Source organism: Marmota marmota, unplaced genomic scaffold, assembly GCF_001458135.2.
Source record: "Marmota marmota marmota unplaced genomic scaffold, marMar, whole genome shotgun sequence".
Lineage (NCBI taxonomy): Eukaryota > Metazoa > Chordata > Mammalia > Rodentia > Sciuridae > Marmota > Marmota marmota.
In genome coordinates, this window is record NW_026000225.1 from 133,571 (window position 1) to 157,672 (window position 24,102).

At 33.3% G+C, this 24,102-nt stretch overlaps 1 protein-coding gene across 10 annotated transcripts in view; it reads left to right on the forward strand.

Annotated features, from left to right (window-relative positions):
- The window catches only part of Adam18 (ADAM metallopeptidase domain 18), a 119,430-nt gene extending 101,449 nt beyond the window's left edge, over positions 1-17,981 (forward strand). For 3 of the 10 annotated variants that reach the window (XM_048792863.1, XM_048792859.1, XM_048792867.1), the window contains 3 exons: positions 1,755-1,869; positions 8,364-8,523; positions 13,414-14,678. In XM_048792863.1, coding sequence (XP_048648820.1) covers positions 1,755-1,869; positions 8,364-8,523; positions 13,414-13,471 — 333 coding nt within the window. In that variant the 3' untranslated portion in view covers positions 13,472-14,678. Of the gene's footprint in view, positions 1-1,754; positions 1,870-5,418; positions 5,460-8,363; positions 8,524-13,413; positions 14,687-15,827 lie in introns of those variants that run through there. The other 7 variants (XM_048792860.1, XM_048792858.1, XM_048792857.1 and 4 more) reach the window with 7 other exon arrangements.
- The last annotated feature ends 6,121 nt before the right edge of the window (positions 17,982-24,102 follow it).

Genomic DNA, 24,102 nt, shown 5'->3' on the forward strand with positions numbered 1-24,102 from the left:
AAAAAATGACAAAATCATAGAATTTTCAGGGAAATGGATGGCATTAGAGCAGATTATGCTTAGTGAAGCTAGCCAATCCCTAAAAAACAAATACCAAATGTCTTCTTTGATATAATGAGAGCAACTAAGAACAGAGCAGGGCGGAAGAGCAGGAAGAAAAGATTAACATTAAACAGATACATGAGGTGGGATGGAAAGGGAGAGAAAAGGGAAATTGCATGGTAATGGAGGGAGACCCTCATTGTTATACAAAATTACATATAAGAGGTTGTGAGGGGAATGGGAAAATAAACAAGGAGAGAAATGAATTACAGTGGATGGGGTAGAGAGAGAAGATGGGAGGGGAGGGAGGGGGGATGGTAGAGGATAGGAAAGGTAGCAGAATACAACAGTTACTAATAGGGCATTATGTAAAAATGTGGATGTGTAACCGATGTGATTCTGCAATCTGTATTTGGGGTAAAATTGGGAGTTCATAACCAACTTGAATCTAATGTATGAAATATGATATGTCAAGAGCTTTATAATGTTTTGAACAACCAATAAAAAAAAAAATTAAAAAAAAATGCCTATTGCCAGGCTCAAGTTATAGCTCAGTTGGTAGAGCATTTGCCTAGCATGTGTGAAGCACTAGGTTTGATCCTCCACACTGCATAAAAATAAATAAAATAAAGGTTTTGCATCCATCTATAACTTAAAAAAATACTTATTGCCAGTGCACTTCACAGGTAACAGTTGGGGTGTGGCTATATAAAATAGGAGACCACTTTGTGGAAATGTAAGACTCTAATTCAGTTTTTTTTAATTGAAATTTCTTTTGGTGTGTAGGAAAGGGAGATTAAAAATTTAATGAACTTTAAAAAGTTTAACAGAATAATGGTAAATGCACAATGTAATTCTGTAGAAATATCTAAACTACTGAATATTCTGAATCTAATTTTTAAGTGGGCAAATTCTGCACATTTATACAGGGATAGAAATATGTTTATGGTATTATTTTGGCAAAAATACACGAATGTGTGTTTGTGGCTGAAAAATGTGTGTTTATAAATACATATAATACATACATATGTGTATGAATGAAATGTAAACTTCTTTTAGTGGGACATGGGGCTCAGTGGCTAAATACACTTTTAAATTCATACACTTTCAGTTACAAAATATGTGCTTAATTTTAAAATAAAAATTAACACTAATAAAATATTAAAGCATCAGTAATATGAAAAAACTGCCAAATATAAGCTTCTAGCAATGCAAATTTATCATAAATTTATATTTATTGTTCATTTTTAATATTTTCTTTTCAGATGTTTTATTTTGTTTAAGAAAACATGTAAAATAAAATGCAAATTGTTGATCAGTAGTATAAAATGTTGAAGGGTTTAGGATAAGACATTATAGTATCCATGTCAATTGATAGTTATTTTATCAAAATGTGTATAAGAATTATAAAGTACATAAATAGAAAATGTCCAAATGGTGACAGCAAATGTTTCCAAATCAAATAAATAATATAAGATGATTGAATTTCATTTTTTTAAAAGATGAAGGAGGAATACAAAATATACTTTCATGTAAGTCATGATTTTGCCATTTGAATAATTAATATTGTCAAAATTTCACTACTCATTCTAACCATTTCTTATGTAGTCATAAAAATCTTATGAAAATTCATTATCCTTTGTAATTCAAACACCTATACCAGATATAAAGACCAAGATAATCCAAAGTAATTACACATTTTTCTGTTTCAGATATGTAACAATTTTGGCAATTGTCAGTGCTTTCCTGGCCATAGGCCTCCAGATTGTACATTTCAGATTGGTTCACCAGGGGGCAGTATTGATGATGGAAATATTCTAAAATCTGGTGAGTAAAAGTTCAACTTATAAAACAAAACAGAATTTTGTTTGTTTTACAGGGTACTAATTAAAGAAATCTACTTCTGCTTCAAGTCTTTCATGCTCTCCTGAGAAATTCAAAGAGTTACATGTATGGTGTTTCTATTTAAATTAATGTTATACAAATTTTTAATCATATTTTCTGAGACATCCAAGATTTATTTATTTAGTTAAATAAGATAACATAAAATAGTACTCCTAAATTTTAGTTAATATTTTAAAAATCATATAGAATAACAAAGAATACACATGTGATTTGCATTTCATATTATTAAAAACTTTGTAAATCATTTAAAAGCAACTGTAGGATACAGTGTGCAATTTGAATGAAATTTGGAAAAACATATGGCAAAATATAAAAGTATATTTTATATGGAATAATACTAAATCAATTACATTTGGAGTGGGAGTGCATATTTATATTTTCCCCTGTTCCTATGAATGAATACAATATCCTAAGGTACGTTGCTTCAACCATTCATTCATACTTTCCCTCCACAAACGTGTTGTTGGATATTTGGAGAGGCAAATTAAGATCCATATTTCATAAACTAGTTATCTAAGTGTTTTATGGTTTGAATGCGAGGTCCCCCAGAAGTTCACGTGTAAGACAATGCAAGACGGTTTGGAGAAGAAATGATTGGGTTATAGCCTTAATCTAATCAGTGTATTAATCCCTGGTGTGATTAACTGAGAGTGAACTGGAGACAGGTGGGGTGTGGCCAGAGGGAGTAGTTCACTGGGAACATGGCTATGGGGTATATGTTTTGTATCTGGAGCATGGAGTCTCTTTCTCTCTGCTTCCTCACCACCATGTGAGCTGTTTCCCTTTGCCATACTGTTCTGCCATGATGTTCTGCCTTACCTTGAGCCCTTGAGGAATGGAGTCTTCTGTCTCTGGATTGGGGTCTCTGAAACTGTAAGCCTCCAAATAAACTTTTCCTTCTTTACAACTGTGCTGGTTGGGTCTTTATGTCACGGTAGTGAAAAGAGCTGACTAAAACAAGGTGTTTGGTAATGTCAGACTGAATGAAAATATATTACTTGAAAAGCAATGACTTTAATTATAAGGGCCTTAAGCAGACAATGAAAGAAGGGAAGACAAGTAAGTTGTTATATAATATCAGGTATTTGTAAGTAGCAATGAGTAAAGAAAAATTATGGAGAAAGATGTTTGAGAATTAAAATTGATACATGGAGAAAGATATTTGAGAATTAAAACCAAATTTTCATTAGAAATCAGAAGAAAGCTGGGTGCAGTGGTGCATACCTATAATCTCAGCCACTCTGAGGTAGGGGGATCACAAGTTCCAGACCAGCCGTAGCAATTTAACAAGGCTCTAAGCAAGTTATTGAGACCCTATCTCAAAAAAAAATTTTTTTTAAAGGCCTGGGGATGGAACTCAGTGGCAAATTATCCCTGGGTTCAATCCCCAGTACCTCAAAGTAAAAATAGTAATAATAACAAATAAAAATAAAATAAATCAGAGGATGGACAGACATGAATATAATCCAATTTTCTCAGAGATTAATAATCCATAGTTTATGGTTAAGTCATCAAAGTAATTCATGGAATGATAAAATTATGCACAATGAGTTGAGATATAACTTCAGGAAGCAACAAGAGTTTAGAAACAAAATCTCTGAGATGATTAATAATCCTGGAAACAGAGAGAATGAAAAGGAGCAGCAAAACAGATATGTACTTCTGGCCATGGCAAAGTAATAACAGAAAATTACACGAATGTTTGTCAACAAGTGACAACAACAACATGGAGTATGATCCTTGAGAAAAGGGAAACATGAAATGAGCAGCACAATGGTGAGACATTGTCAACCATTTTTGTGTGTATGTTTTGGAAGATTCAGATGAAGAGAAGAAAGTTAATGTACAGAACAGATATTTTTTTTAAGTAATGGCCCCAAACTTCCCCCAACCATTATTCTTTTCTAGAGATCAACCAGCAGCTGATTATAATGAATCTTAACATAACAGGAGGTGGTTTGGATCATCCACAACTTTCTCGTGCTCCTGCAGCACACTGAAACCTGGTATTAACTTGGCCTCCTTATGGATGAAAGTCCTTTTAGGTTTTTATTCATGACGACTATTTCTGATAACAGAGTGTGAGGTCTGTGACTTACTTCCATAGGCTGCATCTGACTCAGTTCTCTCAATGTAGTAGTTCAACCAGGAAGAAGCTAGTGTAAAAAAGCATTAGCTTTGTTTTCTTCAACAACCAAAAGAAAAGCAATAACCAAACCAAAACAAAATGGTAAACCCCCAAGTAAAGAAGGCAGAATGAGATCTCCAGTTTTCTTTTTTTATTTTAAGAAAAGTTTCACAGGACTTTACCCATTCACAGTTCACAGGAACAAAATTAACAAAAACCATCCTCAAGGAATCCCCAAATATGATGTGTTAGACAAAGGCTTTAAACTTTAAATACTCTCTTATTAAACCTGCTCAACACCTACAGAGAAACATGGACAAAGAACTAAAGCTAATCACAGAAAAGTGTGTGAACAAAATGAGAATATCATTAGAGCTAGGAGTTATAAATAGAACCAAACAAATTTTGGAATTAAAAAAGTACACTAACTAAAATAAAAAATTATAAAGCAGATTTGAACATATAGGGAAAGCAACAGAAAATTTACTGGTAGTTCTGGCTGGTTTGAATGATTTAAGAATTGTTGGTTGTTACATGAATGTCAGTGGTAGTCTGCAGGTACTAATGTGAGGGAAGCTGAAGGATCTTTGCAAACTCTAGATAAACTGATTACGGAGGAAAATTACTTGTGAGAACAAATATCCAATATGGATGAAACTTGTGTTCTGGAAATGGATACCTGAAAGGCATCATACTTAGAAGAAAAAAGTAATAATCACCCCCATGGAAGTTTACAGTGAAGGGTTTAGTAGATGCTTTTGTAGTAGACCTCAGTACACTTCTCAAAAGATTTGAAAATATGGACTCAAACATTAAAAGCTTTTTATTAATAGAGAACGTTCATGGTCCATTCCACCATGGACATATTTCCAAAGAGAATAACAGATCCTTCTCCAGAAGAGCTCAGACAAGTCCTTCAGGAGGCATTTGGAAAAAGACATTGTTGTCGCAGGAGATGACAGCTCCTGTATGTTTTTGCCCCTGAAGATCTTCTAGTGGGACAAGATGTGCAAGTGGACCAGTGATATTTATTATCTGTCTGGGGCTAAACCTAGACTAATGTTTGTGTTTATATGTTTTTAATAACAAACAGTAAAAAGTTTAATTTTTTTAAAAAAAGTATGTTAAAAACATACAATAAGGGTACAAAGAAAAAAATATTTTACACAGCTATGCAAAGTATTTGTGTTTTAAACAAATGTTATGACAAAAGAATCAAAAGATTAAAAAATAGAAATTTTATAAAATAAAATATTACAGTAAGCTAAGGTTAATTTATTATAGAATTTAAAAACAAAATTTACTGAAGCCCTACTGTCCAGTGTTTATTAATTCTTCTGTAGTCCAATCCTTCACATTTACTCACTGACTGACCCAAAGCAACTATGTGTCCTGCATGCAGTTCCATTCATGGTAAGTGCCCTATACAGTTGTATCTTTTTTAATTTTTTTCCTTTTCTTTTTTTTTTGTGGTGTTGAGGATTGAATCCAGGGTCTTGTGCATGCAAGGCAAGCACTGTAACAGCTGAGTTGTATCCCTAGCCCAGTTGTATCTGTTTTTATTTTCATCTTTAAATACTGTATTTACTGAACCTTTTCTATATGTAGATATGTTTAGATAACCAAATGCTTATTGTGTTAGTTTTCTCCAATATTCAGTGCACTAATATTTAGTACACATTTGTAGGTGAGAAGAAAAAGGATATAATAATAGCCTAGATATGTAGTGGGATATACCATATAGGTTTGTTCAGATACATTTGTGATGATTGAACAATGACAAAATCACCAGTTGATGCATTTCTAAAAACATATCCCACTCTAAGTGGCATATGACTGTATATTTATAGTCATTGTATCTTCCTGATAAAAAGACCCTTTTATCATTTTACATTCTTTCCTTTGTGTCTTGTGACAGTTTGTCTCATGGTGTATATATTTGTAAAATCTCATCTAATTGTACAGTTGAATATTTGCATTTCATTGTATATAAAAAATATAAAAAAGGAAAATACCAGAGCTATGAAATAACCAAGATTTTCCTTGGCTATTGATGGGAATATAATTGTTTCAACCACTTAAGAATATCACTGGAATTATTTACTAAAATTGAATAAAAGTATATGTTGTGAACAAGCTTTGCCACTCCCGAGGTGTACATGTGCAAGAGAAAGGCAAACATGTTGATGAAAAAAAATATGTAGTAGGATATTCATGGCAGCACTATTCATAATACCCAAATGGCAAAGTACCCACACATCCTATGGAATAGAAAGCTTTAATAGCTGTTATTTCTTTGCAATGATATAGTATCCACCAAAAAGCATGAACTTTTTACCACAATAAGCAATGATGTGGGTCCATCACAAAAGCCAGCAATATTGAACAAAAAATGTGAGATGGATTAAAAGTACATATAGTATAATACCATTAATATAACATTTAAAGTCTGTTGAAAATGATGCATGTTTTTAGAGGCCAAAGTAGTTATTTTTCCTTGAGATGGAAAACAGTAGCCTTGGGAAGTTCTGAGGTGCTGGTAAATGTCATATTTCTGGATTTGGTGGTGATTGCATAGTCATGTTCAATTTAGAAAATTCTTTGAGCTATAATAGTATATGCACACATTTTAAAAAATATTATGTTACACTAAAAATAATAAATAAATGATAATTGGAAAAATAAGTGTATATAGATTAATGTATATATCTATACATAGATATAGATATTTATATATACAGGTTATATATATTAGATATCTGTATTATGTATATATTATATTTGGGTTCTGTTTTTGAGTCCAGGACAGTAGGCATATGCATATTAATTTTATTAATGCATTATTAATTCTACAAGTATATTGATATATTGTATATTTTTCTAAATTGTGTAATACCTTAGCTTTTCAAAAGTGTAAAAAATAACCAAAGGGCAAAACCTTGTAGAATATAAATGAAAGGAGAAGTATATACACATATCTAGAAACACAGATATAGATATTGACACCAGATGGGAAGTCATGGAAATTGCTTCTTGCAAGGAGAGGAATTAATTTAGCAGTGTTATGGACCAGGCTGTATGGGCAATGACCAAACAGACTCCATTTTACCCTAAGACTTCATATCATGTAAGAAATGCTTCCCCCATTGGAAAGCTCCGCCTCTGTACCCATTAATAGTGACCAAGCATAAGATACTTGGCAACACAAAACAGCAATTCTTATACAATATAAAATTGTTCTCTTTGGTCTCCATTTTTCTTGGGCAGTGTACCTTGTCATACATTGATTGTCTAGACGTTAGTAACCATTCTCTAACTTGAACTGAACTTAGGTCATTTTGACCGCTTCCATTCTACTTGCTTGCTGCTATGACAACCTGGAAAGTCCCGTGGGAAGTACCAATATATCCATTGCCCCTAACTGCCCAATTCAGCTTCTGTACCTGCTTGCTTGCAGCTACATCAACCTGGATGTGGTTTTTTCAGCTTTTGCCTTTAAATATCCTAAAATGCTCAGGTTCAGGGATGTTCCTTGCAGACACAGTTATGGGTCCTGTAGGTATTGAGCCAGCTGGCCGGCTAAATAAAGACTCTTCAGTTTGGACAGGGGACTTGGTGTGTTTTCTGAGCGACCTGCCCTACAACAAGCAGGGAGTGGGTAAAGTTTTTACAATTTTTTTTTTAAAGTTTAGCTTAAGTGTTTTTAAAATAATAAATTATTTTTATTTAAATTAATATTATTTTTAACTTTTACATAAAACATAAAAGTTATACATACTAGTGGGGTAACATGTAGCACTTCAATACATATATACATTGTGCAATACTTAAATCAAGTGAAACATACCTCCTCAAAATTTATCATTTTTGTGAAAACATTCAAAACTTTCTTCTGACTCTTAGAAATACACTATCATCATCCGTGGTCACTCTACTGTGCAACAGCACAGTGAAATTTCACACTCCTTCCTACCTGAGAAAGGGAAAGGTTGATCAATGAGTCCTTTTAAATTTTGGTGTTACAAATGAATCCAATGCAGTAAATAGCACTCAAAATGTATACAGCACCATAGTGTTTAAACAAATATATATAAAAGACAAATTAGAAATGTATGAAAGTATACCATTATGGTTTGGGGATTATGAGCTTAAATGTTTTTTTCCCCTTAATAATTGCAATGTGTTAAAATTTTATGTGTGTGTGTACATTTATATGATTAAAATAAGAAAACTATAATTTATTATAAAGTTTTCAACAAATCTGTACTTTCTGATGTTGCATTTCTAGATTTATTTTTTCTTAAAAAAGGCTATAATGCACATCGGTACAACTGGCTTATTCTGAGTTTCTACATTTTTCTGCCATTTTTTATTTCTTTCATCCTTGTTATCATTAAGAGAAATGAAAGGAGAAAATCAGACAACAGAGAGAAAACAGAATGTGAAGGGTAAGTATGACTCTTGTAGTTAATTTATTAGGTTAAATTGTACTTAATATTAACCATTGTCATAAAATCATACTAATGTTATATAGCATCTGTCATTTTTACTCCTAAAGATGTGCATTTTAATATAATATAAATGCCTTTTTTACAATTTTGCTTTCCAATAGTTTGTTAGTTTATTGAGCCAAGTAAAAAATTAGACTGTGCTAAAACATTTCCTGGTGAGTGTTCCACACTGTACTGGGGTGTTTATAAATCAGAGAAGAATATATTTGGTGCATTATTTTAAGCCTCCTTCTATTTGAATCTAACTTATGTATTGGATTTGGCTTTCTTCAAGGAAAGCCTTTTTTAAATTTAGGAGTTGCATTAAAACTTTTATTAGCAAATTATTTTAATTTCATAATCTTTCTGTCTCAAATAACATAAAAAATCTCACTTAAGATTTCCTCTGAAATTATATACTGTTTCCTGTAGGTTTGTATATGCTATTCTTAGATTTGTGCTTTTTTTCTTCTGATGACCAAACATTCAATTAACTGAAGGCAAGAAACTCATATTAAGACTCTAATTGCAGCTTGGTTGTCTCAGTCTTTTTCTGTTATTACAATTGAATATCACAGACTGTATAATTTATAAATATTTATTCAGCTCACTGTTCTGGAGGTTGCAAGTTCCAAGATTGAGAGATTGCTTCTGTACTGAGGTTCTTCTTGCTAGTGAGGGGGACTCTGCACAGTCCTGAGATGGCACAGGGCATCATATGATAGAAGGGGCATCCAAGAGACAGAGACAGAGTGGCTTTTTTTATGACACAGTCACTCTCAAGAGAACCCATTAATTCATGAATCTATGAGTAGATTATTTAGTTCTTGAGGTCAGAGTTCTCATGACCTAATAACCTCTTGAAAGTCCCACCTGATTTCACCTCTGTAAACCTCACAATGAGGGTTAATTTCAACATGAGTTTTGATGAGGACATTCAAACCATAACATTCACAAATTGTTTCATCTTCAAAGTGTTGTTTTCTTTTAAGCTGTTGTTATGGGTCTGTTTCAGGAAGATACTTTCAGTTTTATACACACAATGCATATTGTTCCAGCAAAAGAATAAGTAACTTAATTAGGCTACCAGCATTTTTCTGAAGAAGAAAAAAAAGGCCTTGCATGCTTGCATATGATACAATTGAGGGGATCTGGGTGATGTATGTGCTCAATACATCTCCATAACCCAATATTTTTATTTTTTGTATTTCTACAAGGAACATTTACTTGGATATATTGAAAAGTTATTTTAACCAGTTGTGGAAATATAGGAATATACTCATTTCCACCATGCATTACCTCTTTATTGAATTTTATAAAGGGCTCTATAAAGGGCTTTGAGTCTCAGGAATCTTTGGATATACTTAGTATAGAACCATCTGTCTTGCTGCCTAGCTTCAAGAGTTCCCTTGAGAGTAACAACCTAAGGCTTAGTCCTAGAAAGTCTTTTTTCCTACCCTTGAGTTAGTTCAATTTTTTGATGTCTTAGGTTATAAGTAAAAAAAATTGACTATGGAATATTTTTTTTTTCATCTACACCTTGAGTGAATATTTAATGTAAGATAGAGTTGGATTTCTTTTGGTTTCTTTTTTCTTTGTTCATTTATAAATGAGTTTTCCAGAGTAACTTTTTATCTATTTCTGATATTTAGGGGTAAGGATGGCCTCTGCAAACATGCTTTTAGTCATTCTTATCCTTGACATACTCGATCTTTCACTTAAGTAAACTCATGTAAAGTCAATAAACAAAATATTGGACTTTCATATAAAATATGGTAATGATCATTTTCATTCAGATCTTCATAGAAATAATCACTGAAATTAACAAAGAAAATAATGTATTGAGAATTTCTTTAATTATGTGAAATCCTAGGCACATTCCCAGGTAGAGTAGGAAAAAGAAAAATGAGGAGAGCTCTAGCTAGGCTGGTAAAATTAAGCAAGGATGTTGGCAAAATTTGTAATCTTTTTGGCTTCATGCACTCCCAGGAAAAAAACATGGCCATTTAAAATTTGGAGCGAGGTAAGTTCAAACCCTAGAGAAAAGAATAAGTCTTCCCAATAAGTAGGGATATGATTTTATTGTGTATTAGGGTGTGTGTGAGGAGAGGAGGTGGTAATTGTATCTAACTTTTATAAATTATACTTTCCTCTCTTCACATATAGTTCTTATTGACTGAAAAGTTGTGCGGATTTCTTGAACCTTGTGTCTTTGTAAAAGATGTCAAGTAAGACATAAGGCATTGTAAAAGTATAGCAAAGTGTGTTAGAAGAGAAGGAAGGGGGAAAAGACACTCTCAAGGGAGAGAGAGGTTGTATTTTAGAGGAGATAAAGAACCTACTTCTTGTGTCCCAGCTTTTATGGGGATTTTGGGGGGAAGTTTCTAAAGGGTCCCACATGAGAATCATCTCCTAGCTTTTGATTGACAGTTGGCTTATATCAGATTTCTAAATCCCTGTTGCATATGTTTACTAATGAGTGTCTAATGAAATCCATGTGGGTGAAAATTTATAATTACACTAAGATCATATCATGTGCCACAGACCTAAAGGCAACTGGAATTTTTAAAAATATATATTTTATAGTAGTCTTAGGCCAGGGCACTCTGTCTTCCTCTTATCAAAGGAGTCATTTTGAATAGACACCTTTTAGCCCTAGGGATAATGTTGCAGATTATTTTCATAATTAAGTCAGAGCAGTTAGTGTGACTTTGTGTAATGGTTTCCTTAAAAACATGTTGAGGGCTAGCACATAAGCAGGGTCTTTGCAATTAATGCCTTAATCTCTGTATTTTCAGTGCTTATGTCTACCTGTTCCTTATCATTTCAACTATTTTTCCTCTCATTTGAGCTCTTATTTATTCAATGATTTCACCATCAGGAGAAACAAAGTAGATTGACACTCCCTTAATTATTGTACTGTTCTACAAATCTATAACCATCAAAAAATTAGAAATCATCAAGATTCTTTCTTCAAAACTTCCTGCAAAATATAAAATCTATGAAAGATCAAGGCAAAATAATGATAGGACATATCAAGATGTTAAATTGAAGCCTAATTGTTTCAAGAGTCTTAATAAATTTAAGCAGTCTAAATCCCTTATTTACAAAGCAGATAATACCAGATTGGATAAAAATAAAGAGAACTATAAGCTGACAAGAAACTCACTTTAAACTTTAAGTTCTGGTGTGCTATTGTGACAAATATAATAATAATATGCTATGTATTTCAAAAAAAGTGGAAGGATGTAGAATATTTTCATCATGAAGAAATGAAACATATTTAACCCCAATTAAATTGGTGTACAGTATATATCTACAAGTAAATATCACATGGTACTCCATTAATATGTGCAATGTTTATATTTATATGTAAGTTAAAAACCAAATTAAATTTAACAAAATGTCTAAAGTTAAAATACATATTTTAACTTTATACATATATAACTAAAAATATTTATAGTTATGTACACCATGCTAACACCAACCATAAGGTAACTAGGTATACTTGACATGGAGAGCTATGTTAATATCAGACCAAAGGCTTTCTGAATAATTATTTTACATGAAGAGAATAATTCAGTATGCCAATTAGAATAATATAAAAATCAAGTTATTATGGAGACACATAATTGTTTTGTTCTAATAAAAAATTATTTTTTATTAATTTCTTTATTTTTACCTTGGCTTTGTGTACTTGAACTTCTGTTATTTGGTGCATGAAAGAATGAGCTACAAATATTTGAAGTGTCAACAATCTTCTCTCAACAATTGATAAATTAGTAGGCTGAAGATATAATAAGGACCTAAAAAATTGTAAAACAGTAACCAGTAGCAGGAACTTTCAGAACACTCTGAGATACATCCATCAGGAATCATATTTAAGTGTTCCTGAAACTTCTGACAAACTAGACCAATTCAGTGCCATATAAATGTATCAATAATGGTCCCATCATGAGTCCATTATGACTGTATCTTTTCCCCCACATTTATGCCAACATTTATTGTTGCTATTTGCTTTAAGTTTTTCTTATTCTGCAAAAGCATAGGTAGTTAATGCAAATGGCTGGGCAAAGATAGCATTGGCAAAGGTTTTGTTCATGGATTTACAGAAGTTAGAAAGATACAAAGCAGAACACTAGAAGACAAAATGTTAGAAAGATATGTAGTAACATTATCAGGCATCCTTGTATTATTCCTCAAAGTGAAGAAACCCATCCCCATAGGTAACCAGCTGAACAAATCATATAGACTTGCCTTCCTTTATTACATGCTGCAACCAGTGGGCTTCAGGCTGATTCTTTCTCCCCCAGTCCCTGTTTCCCCAGAAGTGTTGACACAGTGCAACATGTTGTGTTTGCTATCATACATACTCCTTCATGTGGTTCTAGTAAATTTTCAGGAGCAATTCTGTTATGTAGGATTACCCGGAAAAAATACAATTATTTTTGTTTAGCAGCAATATTCTTGTAATACCTTGTGCTATTTGACCTGTGGTGGTAGAAAAATTTCTCACCATGTCTTGGCTTATGTATTCTCCAGCACTGCAAATAAGAATAGCAGGTATGTGTTGACCCTACCTTATCATCATAACATGTAAACATGCTTCTTTTTCTTCTGGAAATGGAGTTATGGGGATTTTCCCACTTGAAATCATGTTTTGTGTAGCAAGAGAGGAGTAAAGGAAAGCCCTAAAAGGGAGGTATTCCTTCCATCAGCTCTCTAAACAAGGGATTGGTCCCATCCTTGAGTTGGTGGATAAATACTTAAAATCACAGACAAAAATGTAGACTTTGGATTGCAGATAATGCCACCAAAAGTACTTTCATTTATTTCTTTATTGACCAGGAGGATGAAAACTGTATCAAGGCAAGGATGGGTGTGGCCACAGAAGTCAACTGAATGACATTTAATTTGAAGGAGTGTCTGTCATAGCCTCATATTGTTAATCTGGGTGAGACACCTATCTATAAAGTTGGGAATAGATCATGGAGATCCTGGTGCATAGTTTTAAATTAGAATAGCAACATTTATCTGGTGAACGACTTTTATTTAGAAGGTAAGATCTGAAAGGGGAAGATCTTCATGGATTATGACAGTAGGGATGGCATTGAAATTGGTTATAGGAATAATTAAGGGCATGTGTTGGTCATGGATCTATTATGAAATCAGGTGACATATCCAACAGTTGGTTAAAACCATTGCTAATTTTATGACACTTTGGGACAACTTAATTAAAGCATGATCTTTCCAAGTTTGGGTACAGTTATATATGGGCTCTTGTGGGTTCTAGCAGTTAGGATAATAATGATGTTGAGTAAGCAATCTAAAACATAGGGAAAGTAGCCTTTTGGGTGCAATATGTTCAAAATTATTAATATTCATAAGAACAAAAATTACTTTTGGTAGCTAAAAATTAGCATAAGGACACATAAAATAAGGATATTAACTGAAGAAGTTACAGCCGTTGAGCGTATATGATTGATTATGCTTACAGAGAATATGAAATAAGGATTATCAGAAGAAGTCATCAAGTAACTTGTAGTGTTACTAGGGATTAGATTAGTCTCTAAATCAGTCAAAATATCCTGGCTTGGTCCAGAACCTTGGGTTTGTAAGCTGACCATGGTAGATATCTACAACTTCTTGATTTTGAGTGTTAAATCATCAATAGGAGTAACTTCCCAGGAGGATTTTGACATTCTTTTAAATTGAGAAACATGAATCCAAAAATCATTACACTCTTTTAGAAATCTTAATGAGACCCAAGCCCTGATCACTGTCAGGGTATTTGAGGTGCTGGGATGAATATCCCTTATGGGCTCCACCTCATGGGTGAGACAGGATTTTTCCTTCTGACCAGCAATGGGATCTATTTATTAGGGGAATTGTATGAAAAAGCACCACATCTTGGAGTCCTGAAACCTCCATGAAGTTCCTAATCACCTAGAAATACACCTAAGGGGCAGGGAGGAGTAGATGCCCTCTTCTCTTTGAGGTGAAAATACCCTCACCTCAAATATCTTTTGTTGATCAAGTTAAGCAACTTCAATTTTCCAATTGCAATTTTGGAAATGACCAAAAGATGTCACTGTGAACTCAATGCAACAAGCAGAGCCAAGCAGGAGTGCACCCCATCTTGGAGCAGCTTCTGTGACAGATCCATATTAAAAATTTTGCCGAATAGTATACAGAGACATTTGCTGAAGATCCCTTTACACATTTTTTGTTTCCTTTTACAAACTTAGAAAGACAACCAATATTTGATTGTTGTCTCTATGCATCATTATATGTAAGGTATAGAAACCCAGATAGTTTATGGAAACAAGAATGTAAAGAAAAAGAAAAGAAAGAGAAAGAAATAAAGAAAGGGAGGGAGGGAGAAAGAAAGAGTCATTGCAAAATTAAAATTAGGTAAAATACTCCTAGGTAACAATGTTCTTTCCTGCTGTTTTGTTTTTGTTTTTATTTTTTAAATAATAGTCATCCTAATGAATGTGAAGTGGTATCTCAATGGTTTGAATTTTCATTTCCCTGTTGATTGGTGATACTGAGCATCTTTCCTTGTACCTCTGAGCCACAGGGGATATAGGAAGATATTGTTTAATGTGTATGAAATTTCATTTTTGCAAGATGAAAAGAATGGTACAGTCGTGGTGGCTGCACAACAATATGAATATGCTTAATACCGTGTAACTTAAAATTGGTTAAGATGGCAAAGTTATGCTATGTGTATTTACCACAATAAAATGTATTATTTAAAAATAAGTAAATTGTGAAAAAAAATTGAAATTAGCATGTTACAAATTCATTAGCCATAAAATGAAAACTTTTCCATGTTAATTCCATTGTCTTTCCATGTGTGAACGTCCATGTGTGAACATATTGGTGGGGGGAAGGTATGACCGATCTTTCAAATGCTAAAGCCATGGGGCTTTCCAAGAAACAAAGTTGTTCAAAACTGAATAAATAAGTGGTAGTTTTGTATTATGGTTATTTCATAGTTGTATTTTTTTGTCTGATACTTAAATTATAAATCAATACTAAAGTCATAAAACCATACACTTTGTAGTTAGCTTCTTGCTTGGACTACTCAGACAGTATTCTTAGACTCAAATTGACTATAAAATTTATTTTTTATTTGTTGATGTTTTGTGTGTTTTGAACTAAAGCATAAAGTAGAACTCCAGCAGTAGATATGGTTACAAATAGGCAACTACTAATGATCATACTGAGAATTTCTTTCTTTTCCTTTATTACAGTAATTCAGCTATTGTACCAGAAAGCTATGATGTGAAGTATTAATATTGCCAAGAAGTTCACCACCAAATGGCCTAACAGAGAAAATGTGCTTTATAACCCCATGTTATGCCCAAATGCATTTTAAATGTCAGATTTTGGAAAATAAAGCCCACATACATAGACAGCAGGCTCCTATGAGTCAAAGGCAGCTTGCTGTGGGTGGGTGCTCCTGAGGCTGCAAGTGACACTGGCCTCTGTGTTCACAAAGCTGGGGCCTGGGCAGCTGAGTCCTTCATACACCCACTGCCCTTTGACTCAGCTCCACTTCTACTGCCCCAGCAAGAGCCTAGGAAACAACAGGTGTTAGCCTGCCACAATTCAGCTCCGCAAGTCCACCACTGTGTCCTGGCTGACTGGTGCTCTCTCCTTCCGGTTTTTTCAAGCCTGGGCAAACTGGCATTCCCCAGTAGAATATTGCTGGACTAGGGCTTCCTATCATAGTGCCAAATGGTAAGGAAAGATTTTCTCTTGGTTTAGAATTTCAGACCAGGCTGAAGGGTCCAACACTGCCCAGTTTCAGTGCCCAAGAACTGTGGGGGCCCTGCTAGACCTAGTGGTTGAAGGGTTCAGTGCATAACAGAGACACTTATCCCTCACTTACCTGACCTGCAGAAGAAGGTGCATTTCTCCTGGGGAGTGAGGAAGGAGAAAGCTTGATGGAGTCTGAGACCTACAGCCTATACTTCTTCCACTCAGGGCTGAGGTTAGTAGGCCACAAAGTGTCCCTAGACGATAGTAGAGAAATTCTCTATCTCCTACAGGAGCCTCTCCCAGAAATCAATGTATAATTTTATGGTGCTTATGGTGTATATGTGGGTGTTGGGGTTTGGAATTATAAAGAGCAATGAGAGATAAAAAAATAATTAAATGAAGAATGACGATGCAGCTCTACACTGAGAAATGCCCATATAAACTTTGCTCCCCAAAGATTCCAAAACACCAGGACTGCAAATCACAGTGCCATAAAAGATAGGGGAAAACAACAATGAAGGAGTTGTTTCAATACAGATAGCCAAGTTTGTGTGTGTGTGTGTGTGTGTGTGTATACATATATATTTTTTTTCAAAAAACAATGTGGAGAAATCAAAACCCTTGCGCCCTGTTGATGGCAGTGTAAAATGGTACAGCCACCATAAGAAGCAATATGATGAGTCCTCCCAAAATAAAATGTATAATTACCAAAGAGGAGAGCTCTTCCTTTTCTGAGTACATACTAAAAGAATTGAAAAGGTTTCAGGAGATATTTGTAGACCCACATTCCAAGCAACATTATTCTCAATAATAAAATAGATTTATATATATATATGAATTATCTCCTTAGTGATTGGCCTATGGATTATAATTAATATAACTTACAATGGATTAATACCAACTTAATCTCAGTAGTATGCAGAGTTAGTTCTGTGTACCTTTGTTGTCTCCATTATGTTTGGCCTTATTTTCACAAACACTACTATATGCACAGCAACACAGATTTATAATTATTGCTTTATGTGATTATCTTTTAAATAATACAGGAGAAAAAGTTACAACAAAAAATGTGCTTGCACTATCTTTTATATTTACCTTTACTTCATAGTTTCCTTTATTGGCTCAACAGTTCTTCATATGCATTCAAGTTACTGTCTAATGACTGTTAAGGCATCCTGAGGAACTTCCCTTTAGTATTTCTTATAGGACAGATCTATCTGTTAGTGATAAAATCTGTTTTTTCTCTATCTGGGAATATCTTAATTTCATCTTCATGTTTCGAAATATAATTTTGCTGCTTATGAAATTCTTGGTTAATTATTTCTTTTAGCACTCTATTTCATGCCACCACCTTCTGGCCTCCATGGTTCCTGATGGCAAATCAGCTGTTCTTACCTGGTGTCACAAGTCATTTTCTTATATTACTTTCACAATTTGTCTTTCTTTCAGTTGTTTGATTATATGTGTATAATAGACTTTATTTGGAGTTCATTCCACTTCTTAGATGTGTAGATTTATACATTTTTATCATATATGGGAAGTTATAGCGCCCTGTTGATGGCAGTGTAAAATGGTACAGCCACCATAAGAAGCATATTTCTTCAAACATTCTTTATGCCCCTTTTCTCTTTTCTCATTCAGAAATTTCTCCTATTATATGTAAAGGCATAATAAAGTCCAGCAGAATTTTAAGGCTCTGCCTTCATTTTTTTTTTTTTTTTACTTTAAAATCCTCAGACAATGTTAAGGGCTGGATTGTATCCTGCAACATTTGTATGTTAAAGCTCAGTGACCAAGTGACCCAGAATGTGATTATATTTTGAGGTGAGACCATTAGAAAGGTAATTAAATTAAAGCAGAGTCAAGGTGAAGAACATAGAATAGACTGAGAATCAACCTACAGGTATAAGAACAGAGCAAAGATATGGGGACACAGCATGAAGGCAGGGGCCATTTTCCAACTAGAGACAGACAGGCTTCATATAATAACTGTACAAAAATAGTATTATTAGGTATACTTTCTAACATTTGCAGTTATCTTCATACTAAAAATTTTAAAACTCTATGAAAGACAGCTAAGAATATCTAAACAGATGCACATGAATAAGAAGAATCAACATAATAAATATGTCCATTTCTCAGTTCAATCTAATGATTTACTAGAAAAAAATAAAAATTTAAAAAACATCAAATACCCTAAAACTGCAGAACAAAATTGGAAGATTCACACAACGACAAGATATACTGTAACACCATATTAGTCAAGAACAGACACACAGATTTGTAGAAAGGAAAAATAAAGGCAGTACAGGGCCTTACATACATACTCAGCTTGCATGTGATGATAGTGACAAACGAATGGAGAAATGATAGTCTCTTAACAAATGGTGCTGAAAGAATTGGACATCCACATGTCAATAAATATACACCTCAACACACACCTCATACATTCACAAAAATTGAGAATGGGAAGGAAATCTCGGTGTAAAGTACACAAGGGTAAAAATTCTAGAGGCAAATATAAAGGAAAGATTGTTAGGGAAATGCAAATTAAAACCTTAGCAAGACACAGTTAGTCATGCATCTATTAGAATAGTTAAATTTTGAAACACCTGACAATACAAAACTCTGGTAAGAATGAATTGCAACAAGTTTTCTCATTCATTGCTGGTGTGATAATATCACCACCACTTTGAAAAGCCATGTGCCAACAATATCTTAGAAAATTACACACATATTTAACACATAACCCAAACATCTCACTCCTAGTGGTTTGAAAACAAAATGTTAAGTATTGCAATACATAAATCACACTATATTGTGATCAGTATTTATTCAAAAATTTCAATTTAAAAAAGCAATTAATATAATTTATTAAATGAGTAGAATATAATTTTCTGAATAGAAGCAGAAGATCTTTTGATAAAATGTAACATCTATTCATGATATAAATATTAGCAAACTTGGAATACAAGTTAAGGATCTTTTTTGGCAGGGGAGGGGGTACTGGAGATGGAACTCAGGGGCATCAGGGGCATCAAGCCACATCCCCAGCTCTACTTTTATTTTTATTTAGAGACAGGGTCTCACTGAGTTGCTTAGTGTCTCTCCTTTGCTGAGGCTGGCTTTGATCTCATGAGCCTCCACCTATCTCAGCCTCCTGAGCCACTGGGATTATAGGCATGCACCACTGTGCCTTGCCAGAAGTAAAGGCTTTTAATCTAATAAAGGGTATCCACTAAAAACTTAGAAAAATGTCACATTTAGTCATTAAATATTGTAAGTGTTGCCTCTAATATTGAGAACAAGACAAGAATACCTGTTCTCATTCCTTATAATTACACTACAAGAAATAATGTAATTAGCCAAGTAAAGTGATAAAAATGTTGACAAGTGGAAAAAATTTATTTTTACACAAAATAATTGTGTTTATAGAAAATCCAAAATAATCTCCAAATTAGTAGAATTAGATTAGAGATATTAATATTCACCTTATATGCAAATGCCAATTGCATTCCTATTCACCATCAAAGAGGTAAAGTGAAATGCAAAAGGCTAGACTATATACAACAACATCAAAAATACCTAGGATTATATTTTAACAAGAGTTATATAAGAACCTCTTCATAGAAAACTGCAATATCCAAGAAATATTAAAGAAGACTTAAAAACTAGAAGGATCTAGCTTGTTTGTGTGTTGAAGAAGCCACCTTGTATTTGTGAACAACAATCAATATTTCTCAATTAAATCTGTATTCTCAATATGTTCTGGCCAAAATCCAAGCAGATTATTTTAGGAAACTGACAAATATTCAGTGCATTAAATACACTCAAAGTAATGTTGTGCTCATTTTGGCAGCACATATGCTAAAATTAGAATATTAATGAAATTTTACAAAATTGGAGTAAGTATACTTTTACATGTGAAAACTTCTTCTAAACATCAAAGCTAGATAAGTTATCACAGGAAAAATAAACCATATACCAATATCTCCCCTGAGTATAATGATTCTCAACAGAATATCAGAAACTATTTTAGAAATTTATAAAAAATCATTAGACATTAAATCTGTTATGATTTATTCCAAGAATGCAAGAACAAAATCCAAATCTATTCATAATAAAAATTCACAACATCTTCTCTTTTCTCATTGGAATGATTAAGTTTTGGTGATCTTTTGCACTGCATGGGGGACAATGTTAATAATACTATATATATATATATAATGTATCTATATATAATAGATACATTATATATATATATATATACACTATATATAAATAAAAGATATCCAGATAGTGTGTGTGTGTGTGTGGATATATACACACACACACTATATGGAGATTGAACCCAGGTATGCTTACCACTAATCTACATTCCCAATCCCATTTTTTAAAATATGTTTTTTATTATTTTGGAGTCTCTATAAATTCCTTAGGGCCTAAATTGCTGAGGCTGGCCTCAAACTTTCGATCCTTCCTCAGCCTCCCAAGTCACTGGGATTACAGATTATAAACATGCACTACCATGCCTGGCAGTGTATTGTGTACTTCAAAATTGCTAAAAGAATACATTTTTAACAATCTTACCATGAAAATAAGTTGACATGTATGTTAATTAGATTGATTGAATCTTTCTACTGTCAAAACATTTGTACCCAAGAAATATGTCAATTAAAGACAAATAAATAAATAAAATCAGAACAAACAGAAATAGAGGGAAATATCCTCAAACTAAATTAGGAAAGAAGAAATAAAAGATATCTAGATAGCAAAGGATGAATTAAAATATTCTATATATCCAATCATGAGCTTGTGTATGGAAAATTTAAGGAACACACATACGAAACATTAGAATAAATATATGAGTTCAGATATGTCACAGGAAAAAGATCTAGATTTAAAAAAATCAAATGTATTTCCATATCATAGCATAAATAATAGGAAAATTAAAGTAGGAAATGATAGCATCAAAAATAATCAAATACTTAGGAATAAATTTAACAAAAGAAGTACAAGATTTAAAAATACAAAAGATTTCTGAGAGAAATTAAAGAAAATCTAAATAAAGAGACAATCCATGTTCAGAGGTTTGAAGAGTAAATATTGTTAAGATGGCAATTCTCAAAATGACCTATAATTCTAACACAATTCTTATCACGGTTCTTGAAGGGTTTTAGCAGAAATTGAAATGAAAAGATTACTATGGAAATTCAAATGAATCAGGACATGGGAAACAATTTTAAAAAATCAGAATAACTTTCAATTCACTTTCAATTTTCAGAACATAAACATAAGGCTAAAGTAATAGAGTCTGGTACTGATGAAAAGATGGACCTACATACCAATAAAACAGAATTGAGAGTATAGAAGTGAACCCTTGCATTTGCGATAAATTGACTTTCTATAATGGTGTCAAGTAAAGTCATTGCAGAGAAGAAAGCATATTCAAAGAAGTATGCTGAAACAATGATGTCTCTACATAGCAAAGGATGAATTGTTACCTTTACCTTACATCAAAAATAACTCAAAGTGCGCCAGAGATCTAAAATTCTAAAATAAAACTACAGAATATTTAAAAGGCCACTTCAGGAAAATCTTGATGTCTTTACTTTAGACAAAGAGATCCTAAATATGACACCAAAAGCAAAATTCATATAGGTGAAGTTCATAAATTGGACTTGTCAAATAAAAAGCAATTCAGTAAAGAGAGATTATATCTGAAAGGATTAATAACAAGAGGGGGTGGAGAACTAATAGAGACAATTCTCTGATACAAGATTTGCAAGTATCAGAAGTCTTAGGAAAAAATGTTTTTTTTTTCTTTTCTGGGGAGTAAGAAGTGTCATGATCAGATATCATCAGAGATGAGACATGTATCAGATACTGTTTAACCCTGGAGCCAGAGTTTTCACAGGAGGGACTATTAGGGAAGAGTTGTATATTGTCTTAGACAGAAGATGGGCCAAAGATCAAGGACCTAGCAGAAGGAAAGAAGGTTAATTAAAGCTTGGTTAACAAGAATGTTGTTATAAGTGTTGACCAGTGGAGACCCACAGTTCAATTTATCATTTATGAGGCAAATGGGATGGGGGATTGGTATCTGTGAGCCTTTTCAAGGCAATATAAGTGAAGTTGTGTCTTTGCATGAAGCCATTTTCCAGGACACAAATGGTGGGGGTTTTCTTATTTTTTGATACCAAAGGGATTTGGTAAGTTACAAAATTATCTGGACCTCATCAAAACTAACTACTTTTGTGCTTCAAAATGCAAACACAAACTGGAAAAAATATTTAAAAATGATTTATCTGACAGAGAACTTGAATCCAGAACACAGAAAGAACTGTTACCATCCATTTGCTCAGTTTCCAACACAATGCTTTGTTTGAATTAGGAAATCAATAAATATTTGTTGATTATACAATTTAATTGACTTACCCTTTTCACCATCTTGATGACTTTATGATCTGATAAAATTGCTTTCAATCTTCATCCATGGAGACTGAAGAGGGTTACTTTTTAAGACCCCAGACATTTGAAGATGAAAATAAGTCTCCTTATTGAAAATAGAATGATTAAATAAATTCATGCATACTGAAGAGTAAACCTGATCCTTTCTCCAAAGCCTTTCCATGACCTAGACATGGCGGCTGAAACTCTAACTGCTGGATTGATACACACACCTCTATCATCAGAAAACTGATTCTGTCTAGGACAGCTCAAGAGATAAGACCTAAAGATAATTGGCATTTGGGGTTTCTCAAAGAACCAGACCTTTTCTGTACCTTTCTTGTGTACAGAGAAGTTTGCCATTTTAAAATGCCCACAATATGATTAAATCTGACTGGTAATTTCTACCATTTCCATTTTTTTTTCTTCCTGGAGACATGCCTCTTGGTGTATCTATCTTCTCATTCTAGTCTGGATTATTAGACAGTTGTTATCCCAGGACTTCAGTTCCATCCTAGAAATTCTCAATGACCTCTTTCTTCTGTTGGATACCATCTTTTACTCCTGTGCACCAAGGGTGTGGTTTGTCAAAGAGCAAACTTTTCTGTATCATATTTCTAAGGAAAATTTGAAAATAGCTCCTTCTCAAGGGCATGAATATAGTTTTAAAAACTTTTCAGTGTGTCTACAAACTAAACATATACCCCATAATTATATTTACACAGAGACATAAAGAAATTCATTAAAATATTTAGCAGATTCTAATTTTTTTTAGAGATTATTCCCAGTCTGATTCTGGGATAATAGAATGTACTAAATGACATATATCAGGAGGAGGAACTAGAACCTCATTCTCACATAGCAAACTAAAGCCTACCAATAATCATCACTGCTTCCACCCCTAGTGAACAATCTCCTGAAGAGTCCATCCATATGCTTATGACCCTGACTTCAATTTTGCCATGCTGATTTTCTAGTGAAATTGATTTACCCTAGCTTGATCCTGCTGGTCTTTTCTTTTAGCACAGCAAGAAAACAAAATGAAATGTCAATGAATGCAAAGCAAGGCCATTCTCCCTCAGGAATTGTCACCTTACCCTTTCTTCATTAAAAAATAAATCAATTAAATGATCACACAATACACCTCAAATTGAAGTCATACATTTTCTTTCCTGAACAAGACTTTGCAGTCAGCAGCAGTGTTCCCATGACCCATTTGATCAGGTCAGGGTTTGTGTACGTAAACCACTGCAAGTAATGTGATCTCTCAAATCCAGGCAGAATATTTGAGAGGATTATTGGGCTCTCTGATTT